Source organism: Aphelocoma coerulescens, chromosome 24 (genome assembly GCF_041296385.1).
Source record: "Aphelocoma coerulescens isolate FSJ_1873_10779 chromosome 24, UR_Acoe_1.0, whole genome shotgun sequence".
Lineage (NCBI taxonomy): Eukaryota > Metazoa > Chordata > Aves > Passeriformes > Corvidae > Aphelocoma > Aphelocoma coerulescens.
This window is the reverse complement of record NC_091037.1, coordinates 5099019-5122762: the sequence shown is the minus strand read 5'-3', so window position 1 is coordinate 5122762 and position 23744 is coordinate 5099019. Positions and strand designations below refer to the sequence as shown.

The 23744-nt window shown below is 52.3% G+C and overlaps 1 protein-coding gene across 1 annotated transcript; it reads right to left on the bottom strand.

The window, feature by feature from the left end:
• Nucleotides 1–1136: 1136 nt before the first annotated feature.
• ADAMTS8 (ADAM metallopeptidase with thrombospondin type 1 motif 8) lies at nucleotides 1137–17169 on the bottom strand. The gene is made up of 9 exons (XM_068994777.1): nucleotides 16558–17169; nucleotides 9046–9285; nucleotides 8667–8799; nucleotides 7641–7808; nucleotides 7145–7443; nucleotides 6859–7042; nucleotides 6375–6547; nucleotides 6083–6258; nucleotides 1137–4657 (listed from the first exon to the last, which is right to left on the bottom strand). The coding sequence occupies exons 1-9, from the start codon at nucleotides 17167–17169 to the stop codon at nucleotides 3925–3927; spliced, it is 2718 nt and encodes a 905-aa protein (XP_068850878.1). The 3' UTR covers nucleotides 1137–3924.
• Between the last annotated feature and the right edge of the window lie 6575 nt (nucleotides 17170–23744).

Sequence of the window (23744 nt, the reverse complement as noted above, 5' to 3'; positions counted from 1 at the left end):
ATTATATATTATAATAATGTGGTATAATAATATAATGGTTATAATATAAATAATAGTAACAGCAAATACTACATAGAACATCATAATGTCTGGAAAATAAACCAGAGCTGCCGTTCAACGTCAGGGTGGGCTTTCACCCAGGACAGCTGGCAGGTGTCCAGAGTCCCCTGTAATGAGCCCATGCTTATTCCAATGAGATGGCTCCAAAATTCCCGTTGCCATATAGCAAATTTAGCCCTCCTGTGTTTCAGAGAACTCCACCACATCTAGGGAGACAGCACCGAATTCCCAGTGCCTGTGGTTATTACACAGTTAAGTGAAGGAGTCAGAATCCTCTCTGGTTAAGTCCTGTTTAGGCTGTCTGTCCTCCTAGTCAACAGCAGAATTATTGATACATAGGAACAGATTTATATTCTGTATGTATATACAGATATACTGTGTCTGTGTTATGTCTATATAATATATATAATGTATATATAATACACATTATGTATATATAGATACATTATACTGAATATGACTATTAATTATAATTATTACATATTGTAATAGTTATAAAAGTCTATGACAATGTGTGTATGTATTATGTATATATAACATATGACATATATAAAAATATATTATAGAATAATAGGGTTCTATGATAATATAATTTTTATATATCTAATATATGATGTAAATATATATATAATAAAATTAGAGTTCTATGATACTATGTGTATAATATGTATATTATGCATATATATTATATATAGCTATATTATTATAGCTATTATATCTATATAATAGATCTAATAATATATTATATAATAGATAATATATATTATCATAGACCCATATAATTCTATAATGATATAAATATATAATATGCATAGCTAGATATACTGTATATGTATAGAAAGGAGGTAGGTGCTCATAAGGCATCTGCAAAGCAGACTTGACTCAAAATTTCTGCAGAATCATTTTGGCTCCATGGATTCTGTCTATTTTCTCATGTAGTATTTCGGTTCAGCTTCTTAAAACTGAATGAGCCATTTATTATCAATAAGATATGGAAAAGAGAGATTTAAAATCTCTCTGGGATGGAGATAATAATAATCCTGAGGAAAGTGCAAATAAAGACAAATGCAAAGAGATAAAAGGCAGGAAATCCTTTATTGAATGGGTAAAGGCAGAGCCACAAACAGACTGTTTTCAACATTAAAAACAAATACAAACAAGAGGCTAAAAATCAGAAAATTGTATTTTTCCCCCTCTCCTCAAGATGAATTCCAAAGCTTAATTTTGGCCGGATTTGTTATGCTTGCACAGCTTGGTTGGTACACCCGGGAGGAGGGAAACACCAGTCAGATACCAGAGTGGATAAACAATGAGCAAGGACATCCCTTCTCCGACCTCACTGCAGCTTTCAGAGAGGGGATGTGGGAGCAGCATGTTAAAACACAGTCTTTTTAAATCTCTTTTTTCCTTCTTTTTTTTTCCCCTTTGCAGACCACTACTGTACAAAACCAAACAGAAATTTATAATAAATACCTAACACAAGAGGCTCAGTACATTGCTACAATCCTTCACTGAAGGGAAACATACATATATATATATATACATATATATAGCCTAATATATAACCTCTTAGACTTAAATCAGCGTAAAGGCTACTTGTTTTTACAGAAGCCTGGGGCAGGAGTTCCACTTGGCATCACTCAGACCCCACACCTCAACAGAGCATCACTGCCTCTGGTCCCCCCCAGCCCAGGGGGATCCCCCACCTTCTTCCTTGCTGGAAAAGCAGCAGGATTTGCCCTCAACAAGGAGTTTTTACATCTAGGAAGCTCCAGCTAAGCAGCTGCGCAGTGATTATAAAAAAACTGGAAAAGCCCCTTGGCGTGCACGACTCCTGTGTGATAAATACAGACGTTTTCCTTGGCACTGTCTCAGACTGATATTCCTGACCCATCCTAAATGCTGGTGGTGACACTGGAGAGGAAACACATGCTGGCTTTGAGTTAAAATCCTGCCAGACTCAGAGGGGAAAAAGAAAATAACCCTGCAAGGCTACATGACTTTAGCATCCAGCTATTTGTTAGAACTTAAATTCCTGGAGATTAATTAGCAGATGCAGAACATTGCCCAAAGGTAGGTCTGTACCACAGCCCAAACAGCTCTGCATCCAAACGCTGCAGCTGGCCTTTGGTTTTTTTCTCCCTTTCCTAAAAAAAATAAATGAGCCAAGCCCTCAATACCCTCAATCCTGGGCTGTAGCTCCCGTGGTTTTGATAGAAATCATGTATGGGAGTTGGAACAGGAATATTTCATGTTTTCAGGTAAATAGTAGGGTTTCTGTCTTCAATGGAGCAGCTCACCCCACCATCCCATTCCAAACCTGTCTGGACAGTGAGGAAAGGGTCTCGCATGAGCTTGGCTCGCTCAGGCAAAAGGGACAAGGAAAAGGATTCGCTCCATAAATGTGAATGGGGAATCTGAAACATCAAAAATTCCAGCCCTCCTCCCCTTCCTATAAGAAAAAGGCAGATCCCACTGGAAATTCAACATTTTGCTGCCAAAAAGGAAGCCAAGGCAGGGTATGAGAGAGGAGCATGGAGATACTGAATTGCTCATCCAGCAATAGCAAAACCTTTCCAAATTCCATCCCGGCTCCCCAGGCACTGGCTGCTGCCAGCACATGGCCAGAGATTGCTTTGGAAAGGGCAAAGTTCAGGGTCTGAGCAGCCATCTGTGCTGGGGCCAGGCAGCAGCTGGGCTGGTAAGAGGGATGTGGCTGCTTCCCACTGGGAAAGAGCAGCTCCAGCCTTGCCAGGCTTGGTTTTGGACTGAGAATTGCTTAAGCAAGGCTGGAGCTGGCACCAGATCTGAGCATCTTCACATATCCCAGGAAAGCAGAGGTGAAGAGCAGCACTGGTCACCTCTGGCATCATCTACAGATCCTGGGCTCATCCCTGCTGCAAACCAGGCTATTGAATTATCTCCAAAATTAGAGCAGAGCTGAAAAAATGAGCCCACAGGGGACTGAAAGCCAAGGATGGGAAAGGAAACGCTGGCACACCAGAGTGCTTGCTCCAGAGGGCATCGCAATACACATTTCACAGTCAGAGCACTGCAGAATTAGGAATTAATTAATCCTCACAGTGGCTCTGTAAGTCAGATCAGGTGTAATTAAGCCTTGGTTTTATAGCTGGGGAAACAGAGGTGTGGGGTAACAGCTCTAGGAATAACTGCAGATGCTAGGGGTGTTTGGAGATAGAGATTTGTCCCCTTGCAGATTATAAATCCAGCAGAAACCACCAGGACCACCTCTCACCTGTCATCCTGCCTAATTCATACTAGGATCTGGCCCTCAGCTTATTCCTTCTCCCATCCACATGAGCAATTCATCTCCCAAGTTAAACCACAGCTGATAAAACACTCCTCATGCTCAAGAACACCCACGCTGCTGCAGGGAGGGGATGGCAACCCAGTCCATGCCTTTTGTGAAGGGATCCCAGTTTTATCAGCAAAGACACCCACCCCGGACCTCCTCGACCTGCAGCTGGGATGGGGCGATGGCAAAACCAGGCTCCTCATTTTCTCCAGTGCCAAACCCCAGCAAACCTTACAAAAGGAACCTGCAACCACATTCAATGACAGCTCTTCGGAAACACCCTATGGATACGCTTATTTTTCCCTTTAAGTTACAACTTGCCTGCGAGCAGCCAGCCAGAAAGAAAAGGAAGAAAGAAAGGAAAAGAAGTGATTCCTCCCTGTTTTGCCGCCGTTATTCTCCCCTCTGAGGTAGACATCGATGCGGTGGGGATGAACCACTGGGAAGTGGTTATTTGTCTGGCGAGCAAGCCCACGGCACCCTCGCTGTCCCGCCCCCAGGGTGGTGGAAGCCCGTGGCACCCTTGACTCTGAGCACCCCGGCAGGGCTCAGCACTGACGCAGCACGCAGGCCGTGGTGGCCAGCGGTGGCCCTGGCGAGCTGCATTTCTCCGGGGCGGTGATTTTACCGGCGTAGTCAATGCAAGAGGCGTTGCGCGTCCGCACGCCCTCGCCGCACGTTTGGGAGCACGGGGACCAGGGACCCAGGCGCCAGAGAGGGCAGGGCATGTCTCCACAGGGCTTGATGTCCTCAGGCTTGAGGGATCTGTTGCAGGCCGAGGAGGTTTGACCCTCCACATCCCGGCAATCCACCGTCCGCCGCTGCCAGCCGGAGCCACACGTCTTGGAGCACTCAGACCAGTCACCCAGGACCCACTGGGAGGTCAGCATTGGTCGGATGACGTTGACCGACTTCTTCTCTTTGCCCTTCTGCTTGCTGAAAGGGACGTCCTTGGGGATGAAGAAGGTGTACTTGACTTTTGGTGGGAAGACCTCACTGGCAATCGTCAGCAGCTGGACGGTCAGGGGCTCTGGGAGCTGGCGGAAGCTCTGCAGCCTCTCCAGAGTCGTCATGGAGCCGCTGTATTTCAGGATTGTCCCTTTAATGAGGATGTCCTGCTCCATGGCTGAGATGGCAAAGTCTCCGTTCAGCAGGTACTTGCCCTCCAGGGTCTTCAGGGCCAGGTAATTCCCATCGTGCCGGATGCCTCGGTGGCTGCGCTGTTTGATGTCGATGTTGGTGGCTCCGGCAGGGATGGTGACAATGTCATTGTAGCCGTATCTGCACACGAAAAACAGACATGGTTATTTTTCAAGGCTTACTAAGAGCACACCTGTGTCGGGAATAGCACTTGGGATCCTGGCTCTGAAGCCATCTCTCTGTAACCCCGAGTGCTCAAGAGCCAGAAGTATTGCAGATGTTCTAGATGCGAGCTCAGCTGGAAGATTTCACTGATTTCCCTAAGAAAATGAGCGATGCAATCAAATGAACAGCCCTGTGATTACCAGCCTAGGTGGGAAATCCCCCTCACTCCCTATGTTTGGAGATGGTGAAGCGTTTGGGACTGCAAGCCTGCCACAGGTGATGCTGAAGGATGACATCTTCTACTGGCAAATAATATGGAGATTATACAGAGGTAGCTATAGATACAGATACAGATATAGAACAACAGAACAGGAGGCAGTCTCTGCACCCTCAACTCACTTTTTGAAGGGTTTTACAGCCACCACTACAATACAGACGTAATCCCATTGGAGGATACAGAGGGCATTCCCATGCCAGGGAAACATCTTCCTGCAGAGCCAGCCAAGGCCCATCCCTGGAGCACCACGGCTCCCGGGACAGCACGCGGAAGGTTTCACTTGAGCCCTCAGCACTGTGACTCACACTGTGGGGCCAGCAGGATCGTTTTCCATGGATCCCCATGGTGGATGCTGCGGTCAGTAATTAGGTTCAGAGTATTTTGGAAAAAAGCCTTTGAGTCAAACTCTGTCCTCCGTCACCCTGGCCTCCCTCACTCTGATCTTAATGGGATCTCTTCTTGGCTGTAGCTCCTACGCTAATCTCCCTTTAGTCAACCACAAACAACTCACAGGAGAGTGGAAGCCCCATTTCAGCTGTTCCCTGGAAGGAAAGCTTTTAGGAAATCTAATTTGAGTGTGTGAGTCACCTCGCTGCATGGAATCGGACGGTTGGGCTTTTGTTACGGTTTCCCAACAAAAGCCTTAAACTCTGCTCATTGGCAAAGCCACGGAGATGTTGGGTGAGGGAAGTGGCTGCCTCAGTGCCCTTGTCCCAGGATTCAAATTCACCCCCAAGCCCAGGGAAAAGTTATTCAATATTTACATCACACGTCAGCCCTTGAATATGCGTCCAACTCACTGCACGGGGGTGAAACGTGTTTTGTAAACTTGTTGGGGCAGCAGATTTATTTGTGGTGGTGTACCGAGCCCGTCACATCAGTTATTATTTTAGGAAATAAGCTCTACTTGGCTTGTATAATTCTGCCCTGAAATAAACTGAGCTTAAGCCCCGGAGTCTGGGGAGGAGCCCAGGCTCTTGCAGTGCCAGCCGGCTGAGGATGCTGGCTTGGATCCTTATATATTCCTAGCCTAGAACTTCAGCCACAGAAAAAGGGGAATGAGAGAGGATGCTGGTTTTTCTCCCACAGCCCATCCCTGCAGAACCTTCTCCCGGGCGCCTCACTTGGATCTGTTGAGTGAGCCGGATATTTTCCTGCAAGTGGAGCCATTGCCACCGCACACCCCGCACTTGTCCAGCTTCTTGGAGGACCCAATGACGTGATCACAGCCAGCCTTGATGCACTGCCCGTGGACGCAGATGGAGAGGGTCTCTGGGCCACACAGCGTCCCATCGACCACCTGGGAAATGAGATGCAGAGGAGTAATGAGGGGATGAGTCCTGAAATGGGGTAAACAGGAGTGATTCCCATCACCAGGGATCTTACTGTGGTGATTCCCATCACCAGGGATCTTACTTTGGCCTCAAAGACTTTGAATTCGCTCCTCCCTCGGGCTCGGCAGAAGAGTTTGCATCGGTCTCGGGGGGACACTCCCGCATACTTAGGAACCCACTCCAAGTGATTCCCTTCCAGATCCGTGAAGTTGTAGCTGTTGTACTTCTCACACTGCTGCTCCCGAAAGCTTTTCCCTGAAAGGAAAGGTGAAACATGGCCCAAAATCCACGGGAAGCTGGAAGGAGCTGCTGCCCTTAGCCATCACAGAGGTGTGGGAGTGAGCTAAGGATAGTGGGAGCACATGGTGAGCGTGCAAGCAGAGGAGGAATGTCACGAAGGAGGGATCCCACACACCTTCCATCAGCCAGAGAAGGTCACAGCCCCAGCAGGAAGCTGTTGCTCCCCCCAGGTATGAATATTCAAGGTGAGCAGAGCAATCCCTGTAACACGTTCTGGAGGAGCAGGAGTGGGAGCTGAGCGTGCGGTTGGGAATTGTAATCCTTACCATCCAGCGGGCACTCTTCGGTGTGGCAGGACTGGTACTTGGTTCTCTGGCCCTCACAGTAGCTGCCGCCATGTCGGGGCTTGGGGCTGTCGCAGTGGCGGTGGGAGAACTGGATGCCTCCCCCACAGCTCCGGGAGCAGGAGCCCCAGGCGCTCCACGGGCCCCAGCCGCCATTCACCGCTGGCTGCAAGAGGCCAGGAGAAGCTGCTAAATCCATCTCTGAGCCTGTCCAGCCCCAGCTGCTCCCTCCCAGAGCATTCCCACCATCCCCCAGAGCCCCCATTACCTGGGGTTTCAGGGCATCCTGCTGCACACAGCGCCCGTCCCAGCACAGCCCCTCGGCTTTGCAGGGGGTTCCATCGGCCCAGGGCAAGCTGCCGTTCTTGGTGTGGCAGAGGGGCTCCCCGCTGCCGGTCCTGCACCACAGCTGGGCACAAATGTCTTCCTCCGTGGTGTTGGGGCAGTGCTGGAAGTCCTTGCCAAAGATCTGCTGGCATTGCTGGTCCAGGCTGTACAGGGCTCTTTGGCCGGGCAGCTCGGCAGGCAGGGAGATGGGCTGGGCTGGGGCATCCAGCAAGCAGTCACCTGGGCAAGGTTCAAGAGTTAGGCTGGAGGTGGATCTATCAGGGCTTGATGCCACTGACTGCACCAAACAGGCGCCCTCTGTCCACGGTCCGGTTTGATTCCCCCTTCACCCCACACACCCCTCCAGACATTGCAAAGAACCGGAGCAATTAAGGAGAAGGTTGTTTTGAGTGATGAGGTAGCTGACTGAGCCTTACCATGCCCTCCGTCCAGGAACTCGGTGAGGTACATGGCGCTGCAAGGAGACCAGGGCTGGGTCTTGTTCAAGTGGACGAAGAGCGCGGCCATCACGTGGTGCTCGCCAAGGGGCCCGAAGAGCCGCTCGCAGTTCTTGGAGTCGTCGTGGGGCATGCTGAGCACGTGGCCTGGGGAGGGAGCAGAGAGCATGGCAGAGCTGAGCTCCCCAGCCCAGCTGCTGCTCCTCAGCAGATGGTGCGTGGGAGCATCTGTAAGGTATCAAGCAGCTCCTGCTTCTGCAGAAGCTTTTTGCTTCCATAAATCAGAAGGAATAAAAAGCTGCTTTCTCTGTCTCAGTGGTACAGCCTGCTGTGTGCAGGGCAAAGCAGCCTGAACTTGTAGAAACCTGGAATGGTTTGGGATGGAAGGGAATTAAAGCTCATCTTGTTCTACCCCCTGCCAAGGACAGGGACACCTTCCACTATCCCAGGGTGCTCCATGCCCCGTCCAACCCGACCTTGAATGTTCCCATGGATGTGGCAGCCACAGCTTCTCTGGGCAAAAATTAGTCAGTGCTGGAATGGCAAACCAAGGGAGAGATGTGCTTGATCCCATGCCTGAACTCATCACAGCAGGTAAGTCATAGAATCATTAAGGTTGGAAAAGACCTCCAAAATCCTCAAGTCCAACCTGTGACCAATCCCCACCTTGAAAACCACACCAGAGCACTGAGTGCCACGTCCAGGCATTTCTTGAACAACTCCAGGGTGGGAACTCCACCACCTCCCTGGGCAGCCCCTTCCAATGCTTGACAACCCTTCCAGTGAAGAAATTCTTCCTGAATTGGTGCAAATGCACCAATTTACAACAATTTGGGCACTTCTCAGTGTTTCTGCTGGTGCAAACCAGCTTTCATCAGTGCCAGAAGCTCCCCACGGCTTAGTGGGTGGTCCCCAGACAAGAGATGCTAGTGCTGGGCTGTGCCACAACCCCTCCCAGCAGCAGGTTGGAAGAAGCAGACTTCCCCTTGGGAAGGGACGTGTTACCCAGTTCATGAGCCAGGGTGTAGGCTGCCTGCAGGCCCTCATCCTCGATCACGGAGCAGCTCTTGTTGCGGTCGCACATGGTGCCGATATCCGCCACTCCCAGCGTGTCGCAGCTCTGGTGTCCGCAGAAGTCCTGTTTGTGCCGGGCGGGGGGAGCGGTCAGCAGGGGAAGGGTGTCCCAAATTCAGCCCCAACATCTCTGTGGGCACCCCACCACTGGTCTGCACCCCAAGGGAAACCACCCCCCCAGCTGCTTTGCTGTAAGCTCCCTTCTTTGCACGGCGGGGCATCGACCTCCACGGCCAACCCCCCTCTCTCCCTCCATGGATGCCTTGCCCCCTTTCCTTTCCACCCTGGAGCATTCCCCAGGGACGCTGACCTGTCTGGTGAGGAGGATGGCAGTGTCGTAGTGCTCCGGGTGCCGGTCGCTCGGGGGGTTGAACCTTTGCTGCCAGCTGCAGAAGTTGCGCAGGGTGAGCCCCCCATTGTCGGACACCTCCGGCCCCGCCGCTGCCTCCTCCACCACCAGCACCTTCACCACCACCAGGTTGATGGAGTTCCTCAGGCTGGGGTGCTTGTAGATGCGAGCTGCCATGGACATCAGGGTCAGGACATGGTTCTGTGGGGGAAGAGATGGCCAGGCAGAGCCTGGGTAAAACCTCTGCTACGGGGAAATTTTTTTTGATTGAAAAGAAGGAATCAGCCTCATTTATGAAGCCCATGACATCTAGACCATGGGCTGATGGAGTCAGCACTGCCTTTCCTGTATGTGATGCTTTACCTTGTGCTGGTGGACAAGCCCTGCATCCCCTTCTCCAAATGCTGTGTCTCCCCTCCCATGGAGCCTTTGCACCTAGAAATCCCTCTGGAAGAAATTCCTTGGGGAAAACCTCAGCATTCTGGAGAGTTCTCTGCATATTCCCAAAGCATTAACCCTGCCCTCACTGCCCCAGGGCAGGAGCCGACTCACACACGTCTTGCTGGTGCAAAACCACCCAGTAAAACTTCTGCCTGTGCTGGTCACAGGGTTTGAATCTGACATCCTTGGCGACAAACTGGGACTAGAACACTTTGACAGCCAAGTCTTTGCCCGGCAGCATCCCCTGCTCGGCGATGAGCAGGGATTACTTCATATGTCAAAAGCGCCAGCAATGTTTAGGCTGATGTAAACATCTTATCAGAGCATCAGAATTCCTCCTCTGCTTGGCATCCTCACGGCCCGGAGTCAGGAGAAAAAAATGCAGCTATTACACAATATAGTATTGGGAAAGAGAAAGTGGCTTCTCTCCTCCCCAGACAAATTACACCCTGCGGTCTCAATTCAGAGCCTAATTAAACTGGAAGGACTCGATGGGAGCCCTCTCTGACAGCCAAGTTTCACCCAAAATACATTTCCTGAGCAAGGCTGACTCTGTGTGCCCATCCATCACAGGACTGCCAGGATAATGCCATTTTCTGAGACACAAAATGCTGTTTCCTTAGCAAATGAGGGAGATGGTGAGGGAGATACAGCATATTTGCTGCACTGAGAGCCGATTGCCCAGGGCACTTGTGGCTATTTTAAATTATTCTGCCACATTTTATCCCACCACTGGCAGCTCCATGTAAACAGATGTTTTGTTTCAACAGGACATGTCCCAAGTCCTCCCCGGCTCATTATCCAAGGGCAGGCCCCAGCAAGGCTGATGGGAGCAGTGAATAGACTGGTTTATTTAGACTGGCCAGATCTCCACGCTGTGACTCACATCCCAGCCCAGAGCATGCAACTCATGTCATGGAGAAGTCACCACAGAGGCAAGAAATCCAGGCGAGATCCCCACAAGTGTTTGCTCCGTGAAACCTGGGGGAATTGTTCACCCTGTGGGGAAAGTCCATTGGGAACCTTGCTAAAAATATCACAAAGCCTTCCTAAAATTACACCCCTGAAGATCTAGAAGGATGCTCTGCACTGGAGCTGCCCATCATGGGATCACCCCTCATTTCCAAGGGAATAAATCCAGCCGCATCCTGTTCTAACCCATTAGAGGGTTCTGTCCATAACAGTAGATTTGACCTGGGAGATCTCAGTTCATACCACAAATCTCCCAGGACACCAACCCTCACATCCTCAGGGGTACATCCAGCCAAAAACCTCTTTCAGCAGCAGGAACAGAGGGACTTGGAAAACATCTGTCCACCTTCCCTGTGTGTGGAAAGGGAAGATGGAAAGCAAACCAAACAAACAGCTATTTAGTGAAGATTAAAAGGTCAGATTCACTTGTTCCACCATCTGGTATCTATTTATACCCATCCCTGGCCCGTGCAGGAGTTGGTTGGGTTTCAGATGGACCCTGACTGCTCTGGGGAGAGCAGCAATCCACCTGCACTGCCTCAGCTTGGCCACGGGCTTGAAGCCATGGCCAAATGCAAATTACGGGATCCTCAGGGCTCGGGAGAGGCCAGCTGAGTGCTTTTGGCCAACAACTGGCTGTGGATGGGCTGAGTCCTGCTGGTCCCATCCTCCTTTTGCCTTTGCAAACAGGCTCTGGCTTGACCATGCACTCAGGAGGGAACGCTGCCTTCTCCGGGGTTTCCTTCCCAGCACTGAGGCTGGGGTATTGGGATGTGGGTATTGGGATCAGGTGCAGGGCAGGATTTTGGGTTGGGTTTGGGGAGCCCAGGGCTGCAAACACACTGGTTTCTGCATTCCTGCCAGGCACTGCAGGCACAAGGATTTTTGCTGCCATTTCCAACCAGCATCCTGGGAGATCTGGCAGGATGGCTGGTAAACACAGCTGGAAAGTCGGCCTCTCACCTGCTCTGGGGGGAGAGGACACCAGTGTGAGCCAGAGAGGGTCATGGAGTATCCCTTCTCTGCCCCATGCACTGTATTTATGCCAAGGCACTATGGAGGGCGATGCCCCCACAAACCTCACCCCCCTTTCCCCCCCAGCTGCAGTCCTGGGCTCCCTCTGCTCTCAATATCAAATTCCACCCACTTCTCCCTAAAAATGGGTAGGGATGACTTTAGCCTGACACACCTGCACTACAGCAGCCCCGATATCCCTCCTGCCTCAGCATCCCTGTGTCTGGGAGAGCCCTGCCCTGAGCCAGGCACTGCCTGACAGGAGCCTTCCAGCAGCAAACTGCACAGGCAGAGGGACAGGAAAAATAAATACGAATCAGAGCAAGGGGAACTGAAGAGGTTGTCTTTACCCTCATAACACTGAAGGATTTAGGTTTCTGATACAGGCTCTTGCAAAGTCTCTGCTTACATTCCCTTTCATGGGAACCACTCAGAAGCTGAAGCCTGCAAAGATCCCCGAACGCTGGGGTTTATTTTAATTATTATTTTGATGGGTGAAACTGCTCTTCCCCAGACACTGTTACTGTGGTATGCACAGAATGGTTTAGTATTGCTGGACCCACCCAGAACAGAAGGACAGCAGGGAGCACCCACAGAACACCCCAGCACAACTCGCCTCCCTCCAACATGCTCCCCCAACATTTGGGGAGCAATGTTCAGCCCAGCCTGGGGCTGTAGGAATTGTAGGATCCAATTATTGGTTGGATTTGGTTGGGGTTTTTTCCCTGCTTTCTCCCTAGAAGCCAGCATTTCTGCAGAGGAGGGAAAAGAAGACAGAAATGCTGAGATTCTGGAGTGCAGACACATGGAAGGAAGCAAACCCAGGGTCAGATGTAAGGACTGTCCAGCTTTTAAAAATCAACTAGTAAAAACATCCCAGGCTGTCCCTTTCCCCCAAAGCACCATCTGTGAGCTCACCCCTGGCTTGGGTGCCCAGGGGCTGCTGGCTGCCCTGCCAGCTCCTGTGGTTTCAAGCCCGGGCCAAGAATTCCCTTGCAAAAATGTGGGAGGCAGCCGAGGGAAATGGGGGGCAAGCCAGGGGAGAGGGGAATACCTTGCCAGCCTGCCTGCCCTCCTGCCTTCCCGGCTCTCTGCCCATCCCTGTTCTGTTTGCCACATGATTTTTTCCCCCTTTCTCTTTGCTGGGTATTTGGGGCTGAACCACAAAAGCAGCAATCACCCCTGTTCAAGGCAGGGGAAACTGAGGCACACCCAGACTGCCCCCACCTCCCCAGAGGCACAGATGAAATAAAACTCCATCCTGAGAGCATCCCAGAGCAGGAGTGCTACAGTTTGGGAGTCGCTTCAGTGGGAGCCAGCTCCCTTCAGGCTGCACATTTCATTCCGAAGCCCTGAAATGCAGCAGCTGTTGAATGTCCTGGCGTCAGGCGAGTGCACCAGCCAGAGGAATATTTAGGGAGGCTCCCTGGTCCTCCAGCCCCCTGCCCCGAAGTGGATGCAGGCTCAGATTCACACTCAGAGGACAAATCCCAGAGGAAAAGCTGGCGGATGGCAGCATCATCCTTGCAGGTCCCTCTTTGCAAAGATCCCCTTTAATCCCACTCCAGTTGCCTCTGGGATGGGTTTAGGAGGGGCTGGCTTCTTTTGTCAAGGGATTAAGCACATATACCCACTCACGCTGCAAAATACCCTAAAGCAAGCCTAAGAGCTGGACATGAGGGGACAGGGGCTCCAGGGTGGCTTTGGATTTACCTCCAGTCGATCTGGGTGTGGGAGAGCCGGCAGCAGGACCCTGGCAGTGCCCCGTGCCCTGCACCTGTCTGGTCTTAGAGGGAAGGGTTTGCAACAGCACTCCTAAAACCTTGTACATCTGCCTGGAAAAAACACCGAAGTCAGCAAGGAATCCCAGCTTTTCCAGACTGATCTGATTCTGCTGTGGTCCTCAGTCATTACCAGCCCCTGGAATCAGGAACGGCAGATTCCTCACTTGCAAGAGGAGAAGGGAAAAGGGATCACAGCCATCGTGCTTGCGGAGGAAAGCCTGGAAATGCGTCTCATCTGCACCCAAGAGACTGGAGAAATCCCACCACAGGAATCCCGTTTGGCTGCCAACTGGCTGGGGATGCTGCAGCTGGGTTTTGGAACTGCCTGGTGCTTTAGGTGTCTTGGCAGACGTTCCTGAGCCGTGCAGAGCATCCTTGCAAGTGCAGCCCAGCTGCAGGTGCTCAGCCCTTCTGCACAGCAGCAGGATCAGCCCCGTCTCCTGCCTCAGCTCCCCCTACTCAAACCCCCACTTAATTCTGTGAGTGATGCTCACAGGCCCTTTGTTTTCAAGCCTTTGGGATCCTCTGCAAGAAAAATGCAAAAACTCGTGTGTCCAGCCTGGAGCCTCGCTCCCATCCCTGTAGGAAGGCTCTTCCCAGTCACTTCAGGTTGAATCCTGCTCCATCCTAACAGGATTTATTGCCCAGCACTGTCCTGCTGCCAATGCTCCCCCAGATACCCCATCCCCTGCAATCATCAAGCCCAAACAATGATTAAACCCCCAAATTTCAGGTCAAGTTCTGCTCTCACTTCACCATTCCCTCCTGGTTTACACAAAAGTATTGATGAAGGTAGAATAAGCTCTTATTATCTAAATTAGGGCACCAGCTGAGCTATAAGGCTCAAATTGATTAGAAATATATCACTAACAGCATTTTCCCACCAAAAGCATGGCATTGATTATAACTCACAACGCTTGAGCGCATCTTAGGGTGACTCTTCTGCTCGAGCTGTTACAACTTATGCAAGAAAATAACTGGGAATACAAACAATGCTGGTGACCTTTACTAAATATTTGGTAATTAAAGTGTGGTTACGGGAAGAAAAGTCATTATATAAATGTGGTTTGTTCTGACTCAACATTTCTACTCCCTGGGCATCTCCCCTAGTCAGCTCTCTAAGATCTCACCAGCACTTGCCACTGCTTTTTTCAACCCACAAAAAAGGTATTTAGGGAGAAGCACGATGGCTATGCTGCTCCCTGCATTTTTGTTCCAGAGAACAAAAGACACAGAAACACAGCAGGTGGCTTTTTGGTTGTTTTCAGCTGCTACACCAGAGCTGGTGGAAGTTTTCTCCCAAATATTTTAACATGCTGTTGCTCTATTCATCCAAAGCAAGATCTTTAAAGGTTTCCCTCCCATCCCTGAGAGCTGATGCAAAGATACTGCTCTTGGGGCCAAGGAAATGATGGTAAAATGGGAACCAACCAGGCAGCCTCATCCAGCCCAGGGCTGGAGCAGCCAAACCAGGGCAGGCTGCCAGTGCTCCAGCCCCTTGGTTATGTGTAGGTGCCGTTTCCTCTCCTGCTGCCTTCACAGATTCACCCACAGGGTTGTTCCTTTTCCCCCAGCTCAGGCTGGGCATTATCAGGATTTCCCCCAACCCAAATACATCACCTGATTTCTAGCAATTTAGACACCCTTGGGTCTTGCTTTAAAGCCATCAGGTGCCCAGCTGGGTGCAGAAGGTTCACTGTACTATTTTTCCTGCCCTCGTGGGGAATCAGAGACCAACTTCACACTATAGGGAGGGCAATTCCCACCACCATTTTTATATCTGTTGCTTAAAAATCCAGCTTACTCCACTTCAAACTCTTTTCTGAGTGCTGTGAGCACTCAGGGTATCACCCCTCACTCACTGACCCTCTGCTATCTGCTCCTGGCAACCTGCCTTGGCAGCAAAACCAAGCAAGGGGCAAAGCCAGAGTGATGCTGAGCAGCTGAAATCAGCTGGAGCCCCAAGGTTTAGCATTTCCCAAGGTCCAGCCTGGCTTGAGCAGGGCTGGCATTAAAACACTGCTTTGTTAGGAGCAGAGAAGCCCCTGGGGGAAGGATAAAGTCGGTAGAAGTGGCAAAGCCAGGCTGCCAAAGTGCAGCCCCTGGTTTCAGCTGCTCCCTGCTCTTGAGCTCCGGCTTTAAGAACTCTTCTCCCAGCCCCAAGCCCAAGCAACAGAGAATGAGCAACTTCAATGCACAGTTATCCCTTGCAAAGACCGCAGAGCATTTCCGAGGGTGCAAACCTGAATTTGGACCTGAACCACCCACCCCTGCAGGGTAGGGGCGGGGAGCTGGCTTTGCCAGAGGCATGAAAAATGACCTGGTGCTGATGAATGAGGCACATCAAGAGCCCTGGAGATGGGTGTGGGGGCTGAGGCACCACGGTCTCTGCTCCTGGGGTCTCCCCAAAGCCTGCTCGGGACAGGGTCTCCGCAGAGAGAGTGTTTAAGGAGGGTGAGAATTCCCGGCGCTGGTGGCTGAGGGAAAGAGCTGTTCATCCATCTGCTCAGCTGCTAACAGGTGGCTCAGGAGCGGGACTGCGCATTACTCAGCCCCTGGTTTATTTACTATCTGGCCCCGGCTCCCACCCGGAAGGGAGTTCAGCCCATTGCTTTGCAGCGCGGCTCTTTCCTTGTAGCAGGAAGGGCATTAACCCGCTCTGTCCCCCACCTTTGGGGACACCAGGCTGATGGGACACCACAGTGCCCGGTGTGTGCAGAAACAGGCTCGCCGGGATGGATGCTGGGTCTGGGAAAGGGTCCCCAAACACTGACTGAACCCCACAGATCAACACTGCACCTCTGCCCGGGGACTTACAGCCCCTTCACAGCAAGGGAAGGTGGGGACCAAGGTCCCCCTGCCCCGCCCCTCGCCCGCTCAAAGTTGTCCCTGGTGTCCCGGGGCTGGGGGGACCGGGAGGGCGAGGGGGGACCCGGCAGCGGGCAGGAAAGCGGGAGGACAGGAGGGGACGGAGAGGCAGCAGGGCTGGAGGAGGAGAAGCAACGGGGATGGGGACAGGAGACAGCGGGATGAAGGGGATGAAGGGATGCATGTGTAGGGAGGACGGAGGGATGAAGGCGATAGAGAGGCAGCGGGAACGCAGGAGTGGAGATGGGGGGAGGCGGAGAGGCGGCTGGGATGGGGACAGCAAGGGACGGAAGGATGGAGAGGCTGTGGGGACGAAAGAGCTGCTAACAGGACAGGCGCAAGCCAGGACAGAAGGCTGCGGGCAGGGGGGACGGCAAACCCCGCCAGCCCTTACCTCCACGTCCTCCCCGTAGAACCGCACCATGGACGCGTCAGCCACCAGCAGCGTCTCCACGTACCGCGCCTGCGAGACGAACCGCTTGGCCCTGGCGAGCGGCTCCGCGCCGCCGCTGCCGCTGCCGCTGCCGGCGGGACGCGCTCCCGGCGGGGCCGCCCGGCGCCGCAGCCGGTGCAGCCGCCTCCAGGGCGGCCCGGGCGCGGCGAGCCCGAGCGGCTGCAGCTCGTAGGCCGCCCCGTCCAGCAGGAAAGCGGCGCTGAGGCCGCCGCCGCCGCAGCTGCTGAGCACGGCGGGGGCGTCGGGGCTCCCCTCGACGGCGCCCGCGTAGAAGCAGCCCCGGCGCGGCGGCGGCGGCGGCGGCGGGCGGCGGCCCCCCAGGCGCTGGAGGCGGAGGCGGGGGGCCAGGAACGCGTTGTCGGGGCGGAGGCGGAGGACGACGGCGCGGCCGAAGGCGGCCAGGCGCAGGGCCAGCTGCCCCGACGGCGCGGGCAGGCGGGCGGGCAGCACCGGCTGCGCGTCCCGCGGGGGCGGCGGCGGCAGCGCCCACGCGTGGCACAGCAGCAGCAGGTGGAGGGGGGCCCGGCCGCCCAGCAGCACCCGCCGCCCCATCCCGGCACGGCCCCGCACCCCCCGGGCTCTCCCCCGCAGCCTCCGCGCCGGCCGCCGAGCCCGCTGTATTTATACTTTCTCCCCCCGGCTTTGACATAAGAGGTTTATTTTTGATCTCTCGCTGTTCTCCCCACTCCCCTCCCCTGCCAGCCGGAGCCTGGGGGAGGAGGAGAAGTGAAAGAGAGAGAGAGCGAGAGAGAGAGAGAGAGAAAACGCAACCGAAAAAAAAAAAAAAGGAAAAAAAAACACGACCAAAAAAAAAATCCAACTCCCCCCCCCCCAAAAAAACAGGGAAAAAAAAAAAAGAAAAAAAAAGAAGATGGAGAAGCAGAGAAGAAAAAAAAAAAAAAAAAAAAAAAAAAGGAAAAAAGGAAAAAAAAGGAAAAAAACCGAAAAACCCCAACCCACTTTTGGATACGATTTGAGGCCAATCAGGCGCCGGCAGCCCCGCCTGCCTTCAAGTGTCAACTCCAGCCTGTTGCTCTCCCAGTATTAACCCCTTCTTCAGCCCCAGCGCTGCCAGCACGGGTCTGGTCCTACCCAGGCTCAGGGGGTCCTGCCCCTGGGAGAGGGGCTGGCACATTTCCCCTCCACCACCATGGAAGGATTTACTCCAGAAGGCTGATTCTCAGCATCCCTTCCCAGCTGGAAAGCACCCGGCCCGTGCCAGCTGGAGAGCATCTCGTTTCAGAAGGTGCCTCGGGAGGTTCCCATGTCCTTCCCTTAGCCAGGGACAGAGAGGGCTTTGGGCCCCAGGGAAAACTCCAACAGGACACACGTACAAGGAGTTTCCATGCTGTGAACCAACAGCTGGATCCACATGGGGTTTCCTCCAGCTGGAATAAGACAACGGGCTAAATCAGACTTGTGGAAAATACCTATGAGAATAATACAATGCAGCCATCTCCTCCTGTTGATCTTTTTTTTTTGTTTGTTTGTTTCTCTGTGTGTGTTGTGTGACTTCATTTACAAACCCTTCATTCACCCCGTTTCAGAGCAAACTCGAATTCCCAACTGAATTCCCTTGCAGTGAGGGAAAATCCTACAGCAATATAAAAGTCTCAGGCAGTAAATCCAGGTAGCTGCTGTGTGCTCAGCGTGGCAAACACCAGGAGATGGGGAGAAACATTCTGTCCCTGGCTGGGAACCCACTCAGAAGCAGGGAACAACCAGCTGTCACGGAGAAAGGGAAATCACTACGTATATATTACTCCTTCTTTCCTCTTAAGCCCTCCTTCTCCATTAGTTCATGAAATTCCTGGCCTCTGGAGCGTCCTTTGTGCAGCACTGGAACATCCTGGGACATCCTTGCTGCAGTCTGGGGGTGGTGGATTCTATCCTGCTCCATGCCCTGATTGTCTAAACCTTCTACAGGGAGTAGCACTCGCTCAGGACTTCGGCTGTGCTCCTTTAACCTCGCTGTGAGTGCCGGCCCAAGGACCAGCTCCTCCACACCGAGGGGTTTTTTCCCCTCAGCCTAATCCTAAAAAGAACTGAATGAGCAAAGCAGCATCTGGCACCTCGGGATTCCTGGGAAGCCAGAGTCCAGCCAGTGCTGAGTAACGAGGCACGGGGTGAGAGGCTGCTCTCCCTTTACTCCACGATGTATTTACATCTCCCTCTCTATTATTATCTCCACTTAAAAGCCACATCCCTACCTCTACAGTAAACACACAGCAGCTGCCCTGGGGCCAGGGCTCTGGTTACTGCTTTGTAAAGTGTGGGGTTTGTGACCATAGAAGAGGAGGAAATAACAATTAGAAATAATTTTGGATGCTTGTGGTGGACAGCGATACAGTTGTGGAAGGGGACACGTCCAATCCAGATGTTGAGTGGACAGAAAACTGCAGGGAGGGAGGAAAGCAAGCCCGGGTACAGCGTAGCTTGGTCTGGGCCGTGTCTCCATACCTAAGGGGGTCCTCCAACACCCTGAGCCTTGGCGGGTGTCCTCAGCAGCCCCCTCCTCTCCTGGCAGCGAGCTCAGTCTGCAGCTGGAGCTGCTGCTTTCCACTGACTTGGGTGGGTTTTCCTCCCTCTACAGCTTCGTTTGGCTGGGGACAGTTGGTGTTTCAATACCAGCAGGAAAGCGCAGAGCCAGGACAGGAAGCCAAAAGTGAGCCCTGACTCTGCCTCCTCCAAGCCCAAACCCCACTGAAGGTGCCAACAGCTCCCCGGGCTTTGCCTTCCCGCAGGAGGGCAGGCAGGGAGGTGGTGCCCCTGCTCTGAACTAGGACAGGTGAGGCTGCAGGCAACAGGATGTAATTTATTCCCGGCTTTCCGCTCCCGGAGCTGCATCTTTGATCTGGGAGGACGTGCTTGCATCTTAGCTTGGAGGCACCGCTGGTTTTCATTAGCGGCTCGCTCTGCAAACAGTAGCTGGAATTCCTCGTAGCCTCGCCGGGCTCGTTACAAACCAGCCCAAAGACGCGCTGGGAAAGAACAAAACCTCACCTGGCTGCCCCTCTGCATCTCCTCCCAGCGAAGGATGAAGCACCTCGAGACTTTTTTGGGGCTTCTTGCTTCTTAACCCCTCGCGGGATGCGCCGTCACCAAACCTCGCCCTCCGCTCTCATTTCCAGGGGCTGCCGGAGCATGTGAAAGCCATTAACTCCCCAGTCACTGTGATTTAGAGACCCTTTTGATCAAGCAGCTTGGAAACGTCTGCCCCTCTCCCCTCTGCGTGTCCCCAGCCCTGCAGAGCCAGGCAGCGGGCACGGCCCTCCTGCCCCCTTCCCGAAGGGCTGCCCCTGCCCCGCACCCAGCTCCCCAGGGATTTTTGGCTACAAGGACGAGCCCCACATTGCGTTGGCTGCTCCTGCTCTGCAGCAGCCGGATCGCCCCGTTTCGGGGGAGCCTGGGGTGCTTTGCTGTCCCCTCCTTGCTTTGCAAATGGGTTCAACGTCCAAATTTGCAGCTCCAGGCTGAGTTTTAGTTATTCCCTTCTGCCCTCAGCCCAGAGAAAATGCTTGGGACGATTATTGGAGCTGCTAAAGAAGCAGCGCCAAGATCCAGAAATGAGACCACTAGATGTCAGTGCTGCCCTATGCTGCGGTGGGAAACCCTAAATCCGTCCCTGGAAGTCTGCTGGGAAAGTGAGAGGGAGGGGACAGCCAGTTCAAACCCCACCTGATAGCAAAAGGAGTATTTCCAATAGTTTTAATTTAAAGCAATCAGGTGGGCGGAAATCTCTCCCAGAAACGCAGCTGGGCTTTAAATCAGAGTCCTGGCCTGTGTCCTGCCAAGTTACCTTCATCCTGGCTGTGAGGGTTGGTAAGGGGGAGTCAGGGAAATGGTTGTTCCTCTGAGGAAAGGGGAGATCTGGGCTCGATTTGGAGCCAGGGAGCGACTTAAGCAGCAAAATGCGCCAGTCTGAATCTGTAGTCACTGCCTTGCCCTCCCCTGCCCCCATGGCCACAGCCACGAGAGGGCCCTCCTGCCTTAAAAGTGGCGGTGATTTAGGGTTTGGTGCCTCAAAACCCTGAGTACCCCATAAAAAAAAGAGTTTTCCTTCCCCTTGGTGCTGTATTTGAACGCCCCCACTGTGCAGCAGCTCATCCCTGGTGATGATTTATCAGCAGCACCAGAGGGCTGGCTGCTGCGAGGCTGATGCTGGGCTAATTCTCCTGGTTAATTCCCCCTAAGCTTGGGAAAGGAAGATTTTTAGGAGTCAGGGAAGGGCAGGGACATCCGGGCTGGGTCTCGGTTTATCAGCTGATGATACATTCTGTGCCCTTGATGCTGGGCACATCAAGAGCCACGCTGTGATTTGATGGTTTAATTTGATTTGATGTGATTTGTAAGGATTCCACTTCTAATTTCTAAACAATCTTTGGATTTTTTTTCCCTATAATTTTCTCTATTTTCCATATTTATTCTCTATTTTTATTTGCATTTTGATCCGTTGCCTTCATTCCATTTCATTCCGGGGTTTACAGAGCACGGACGTGGCACCAGAGGGCAGCCTTGCCTCAGGGTGGGTTTGGAGCTCCAGGTGTAAGGGAAGCAGGTTTATGGCTTTCCAAAATCAAGGGCTAAATCCTATTTCCAGCATTCTCTACTTCCTCTCTGGATCTTGGGGCTTCCAAGGTGTCCTGAGACCAGCAGGACAGTGAGAAGATCCTCCAGGGATTGTCTGGTCCTTCCTGAAACTCCAAAGCTGTGTCTGATCTGGGGTTAAAACCCTCCAAACCCCTCCAAGCCCCTCCAAGCCTGCTGCAGGGCTGCTTTTCCTACAGAGCAGCCCGTAAATTCTCTAAACAAATACGAGGTGTTAGAATGAAAATACTCTTTCCTACAAATAACAATTATAATAATAAAGAAAATCTCCCCTCCTCTCTGTCCCACTCTCACGTGGTTTATGGGTTGATGAAAACGAATGAACTTTATAATGGTTTTCCTGAGTGACAAGCACCCTCCAGAGCTGGAATCTCCATCAGCCCAGCTTTATTCCAGATGTTCATCATTTTAACGACCCCTCAGGCTCACCCCGACCTGCAGCCTCACCCTTGTGAAAGCTCGGTGGCTTTGTGCACCTTTGGTGTCTGTGCTCCTGCCACAGGCATCCCCTAAAGGGAATTAATCAAGGATGGGCCCTGCCTCAGGTGGGAGCAATACAGTGCTGGCAGTCCTGGGTCATAAATCTCCAGCTGAAGGTGATAAGAAACACGTGATACCGGGTTTGGGGATGTGTGGGGCTCTCATCTGGCTCTTCTAAATTTCCACGTTCTGTTTCAAACCACCCTGGAAAAACCTGTGTCCCTCAAACAGGAGAAAGCCTTAAATACCAAGGGCAGTGAAGAGAGGGGGGATTTGAGGTGCTTTCAGAGGGAATGAACTCTCAGCAACCCCAGGACCTGCAATACCAGCTGGAAATCGGGGAAAACCAAGAGTTCTGTTGGGTTTTTTTTTCAGCATACCATGGTATTCCCGTATGGAAGCCCTGCCAGACTCCAGAGGTGACATTATGTGTCAGGACCATGTGGGAAGGCAGCAGGGATGAATGAGGCACAGGGATCCTTCTCCTGTGCACAGGGGGAGCAGGCTGGTTCGATTTTTGTTGTGGGACACACAGATATGTGCTTGAAGACCTTGAATGCAAAGATCTTCCTCTCCCACCATCCCTGTTGTGCAGGAGACTGTGGGAAGCCCCAGCAGGAGCACCCTGCCCATCTCCTGTCCTATCATCCAGTCAGGATAAAGCTAATTAAATCCAGCGTCTTCCTGGCCCAAGGGTGGGGCAGGTTTTAGGTCACTGGGTCCTTCTCCACATGCTCAGGTTCCTTTTGTATCTCACCCTCAATGACCTGACCAAACCCAGCTGGATTTTTTTTCTCCAAGCCTTTCTTTCCTGGAAAACTGACTAATAATGCCCTTTGACTCACCCTCAATCCCTGGAGACAGTCTGTCTTCCTGCCCAGGTCATGGGGAGCTGGGAGAGCACAGCTTGAACTTTTGGGTGAGAGCCCAAGCCTCTAATATGCCAACGCTTTAGCCAAAGTCAGGTAAAGGCCTTGAGTGCCAGTTTTCCCTGCCTTAACCACCTTTCCACTGTCTTTGGCCTGAAATTCTCAGTCTATTTAAGACTATTTATTTGGTGAACTGGAGCATCCAAGAGATATGTGAGGTTTGAGTTGGTTATTTTTTTATGGTTTTGTATTTTAAAAAAGAATACATTTGCATCACAGTGATGAATAAAAGACACAAAGTAACTTGCTGCTTCCTAGAGATGCTTGGGATGAAGCAAGAGGAAGGTGGGAGAAAAAGAATCCCCACTGCAGACCAGCTCACACTGATATTTCAAGATCAGAGTGAGCAGTGGATTAAGCCTGAGTGAGATAGGCTTTACCTTAAAGTGGTTTCTAGACAAAAATCAAAGTAGAAGCAGAATTCCCCTTATACACCTTAATAGATTGCATTATCTGTCGCTGCCCAGAAAGTTCCAAAGGCACCTTCCATCTCCATTCCCTGCTTTCCTGTGCTCTCCTTCAAGTCACGCATGTTCATCCCATTTCCATCCAATCCAGACGAACTGCAGGGGGTGAGGAGCAGCCAGGCTCAGCCCCAAGCACCTGGAAAGACGTGGAGTGACACCAAGGTGTTACCTCGGACCAGCTCCTGCCTGCAGGTGTGGGGAGCAAGCAACTGCTGGTTCGTCCCCAGAGAGAAAAATCACATCCTCGAGCAAGGGGAAAACTAGAAAAGAGTGTTCCTCCTTTTATGGAGTGCCCTGAAACATTCCTGGAGCTGCCTGGAAAGGTGACCAATGTGTGCTCCTGGTACTCCGCAGCTTTCCTGCTCCCCGTGGGCAAGGCAGGTGGTTTGGTTGGCAAACAAAGCAACCTGCCTTGGGGTGGGTGATTCCCAGCTGCTCAGAGCGGGGACTGGGGAGGCTGGGACAGAGCAGCTGGCTGATCCATCGCTGTGCTTCCAGCCCGGGGATGCTGGCACACCGTCAGCATCATGGGACACGGCGAGTCCCGTGCCTGGCGGGTGCAGCGGCTCTCAGCCCAGGCACAGCCAAACCACTCGCATTTGCTGCCTGCCTTTCCCCATCAGGAGGCAATCAGATGTTTTCC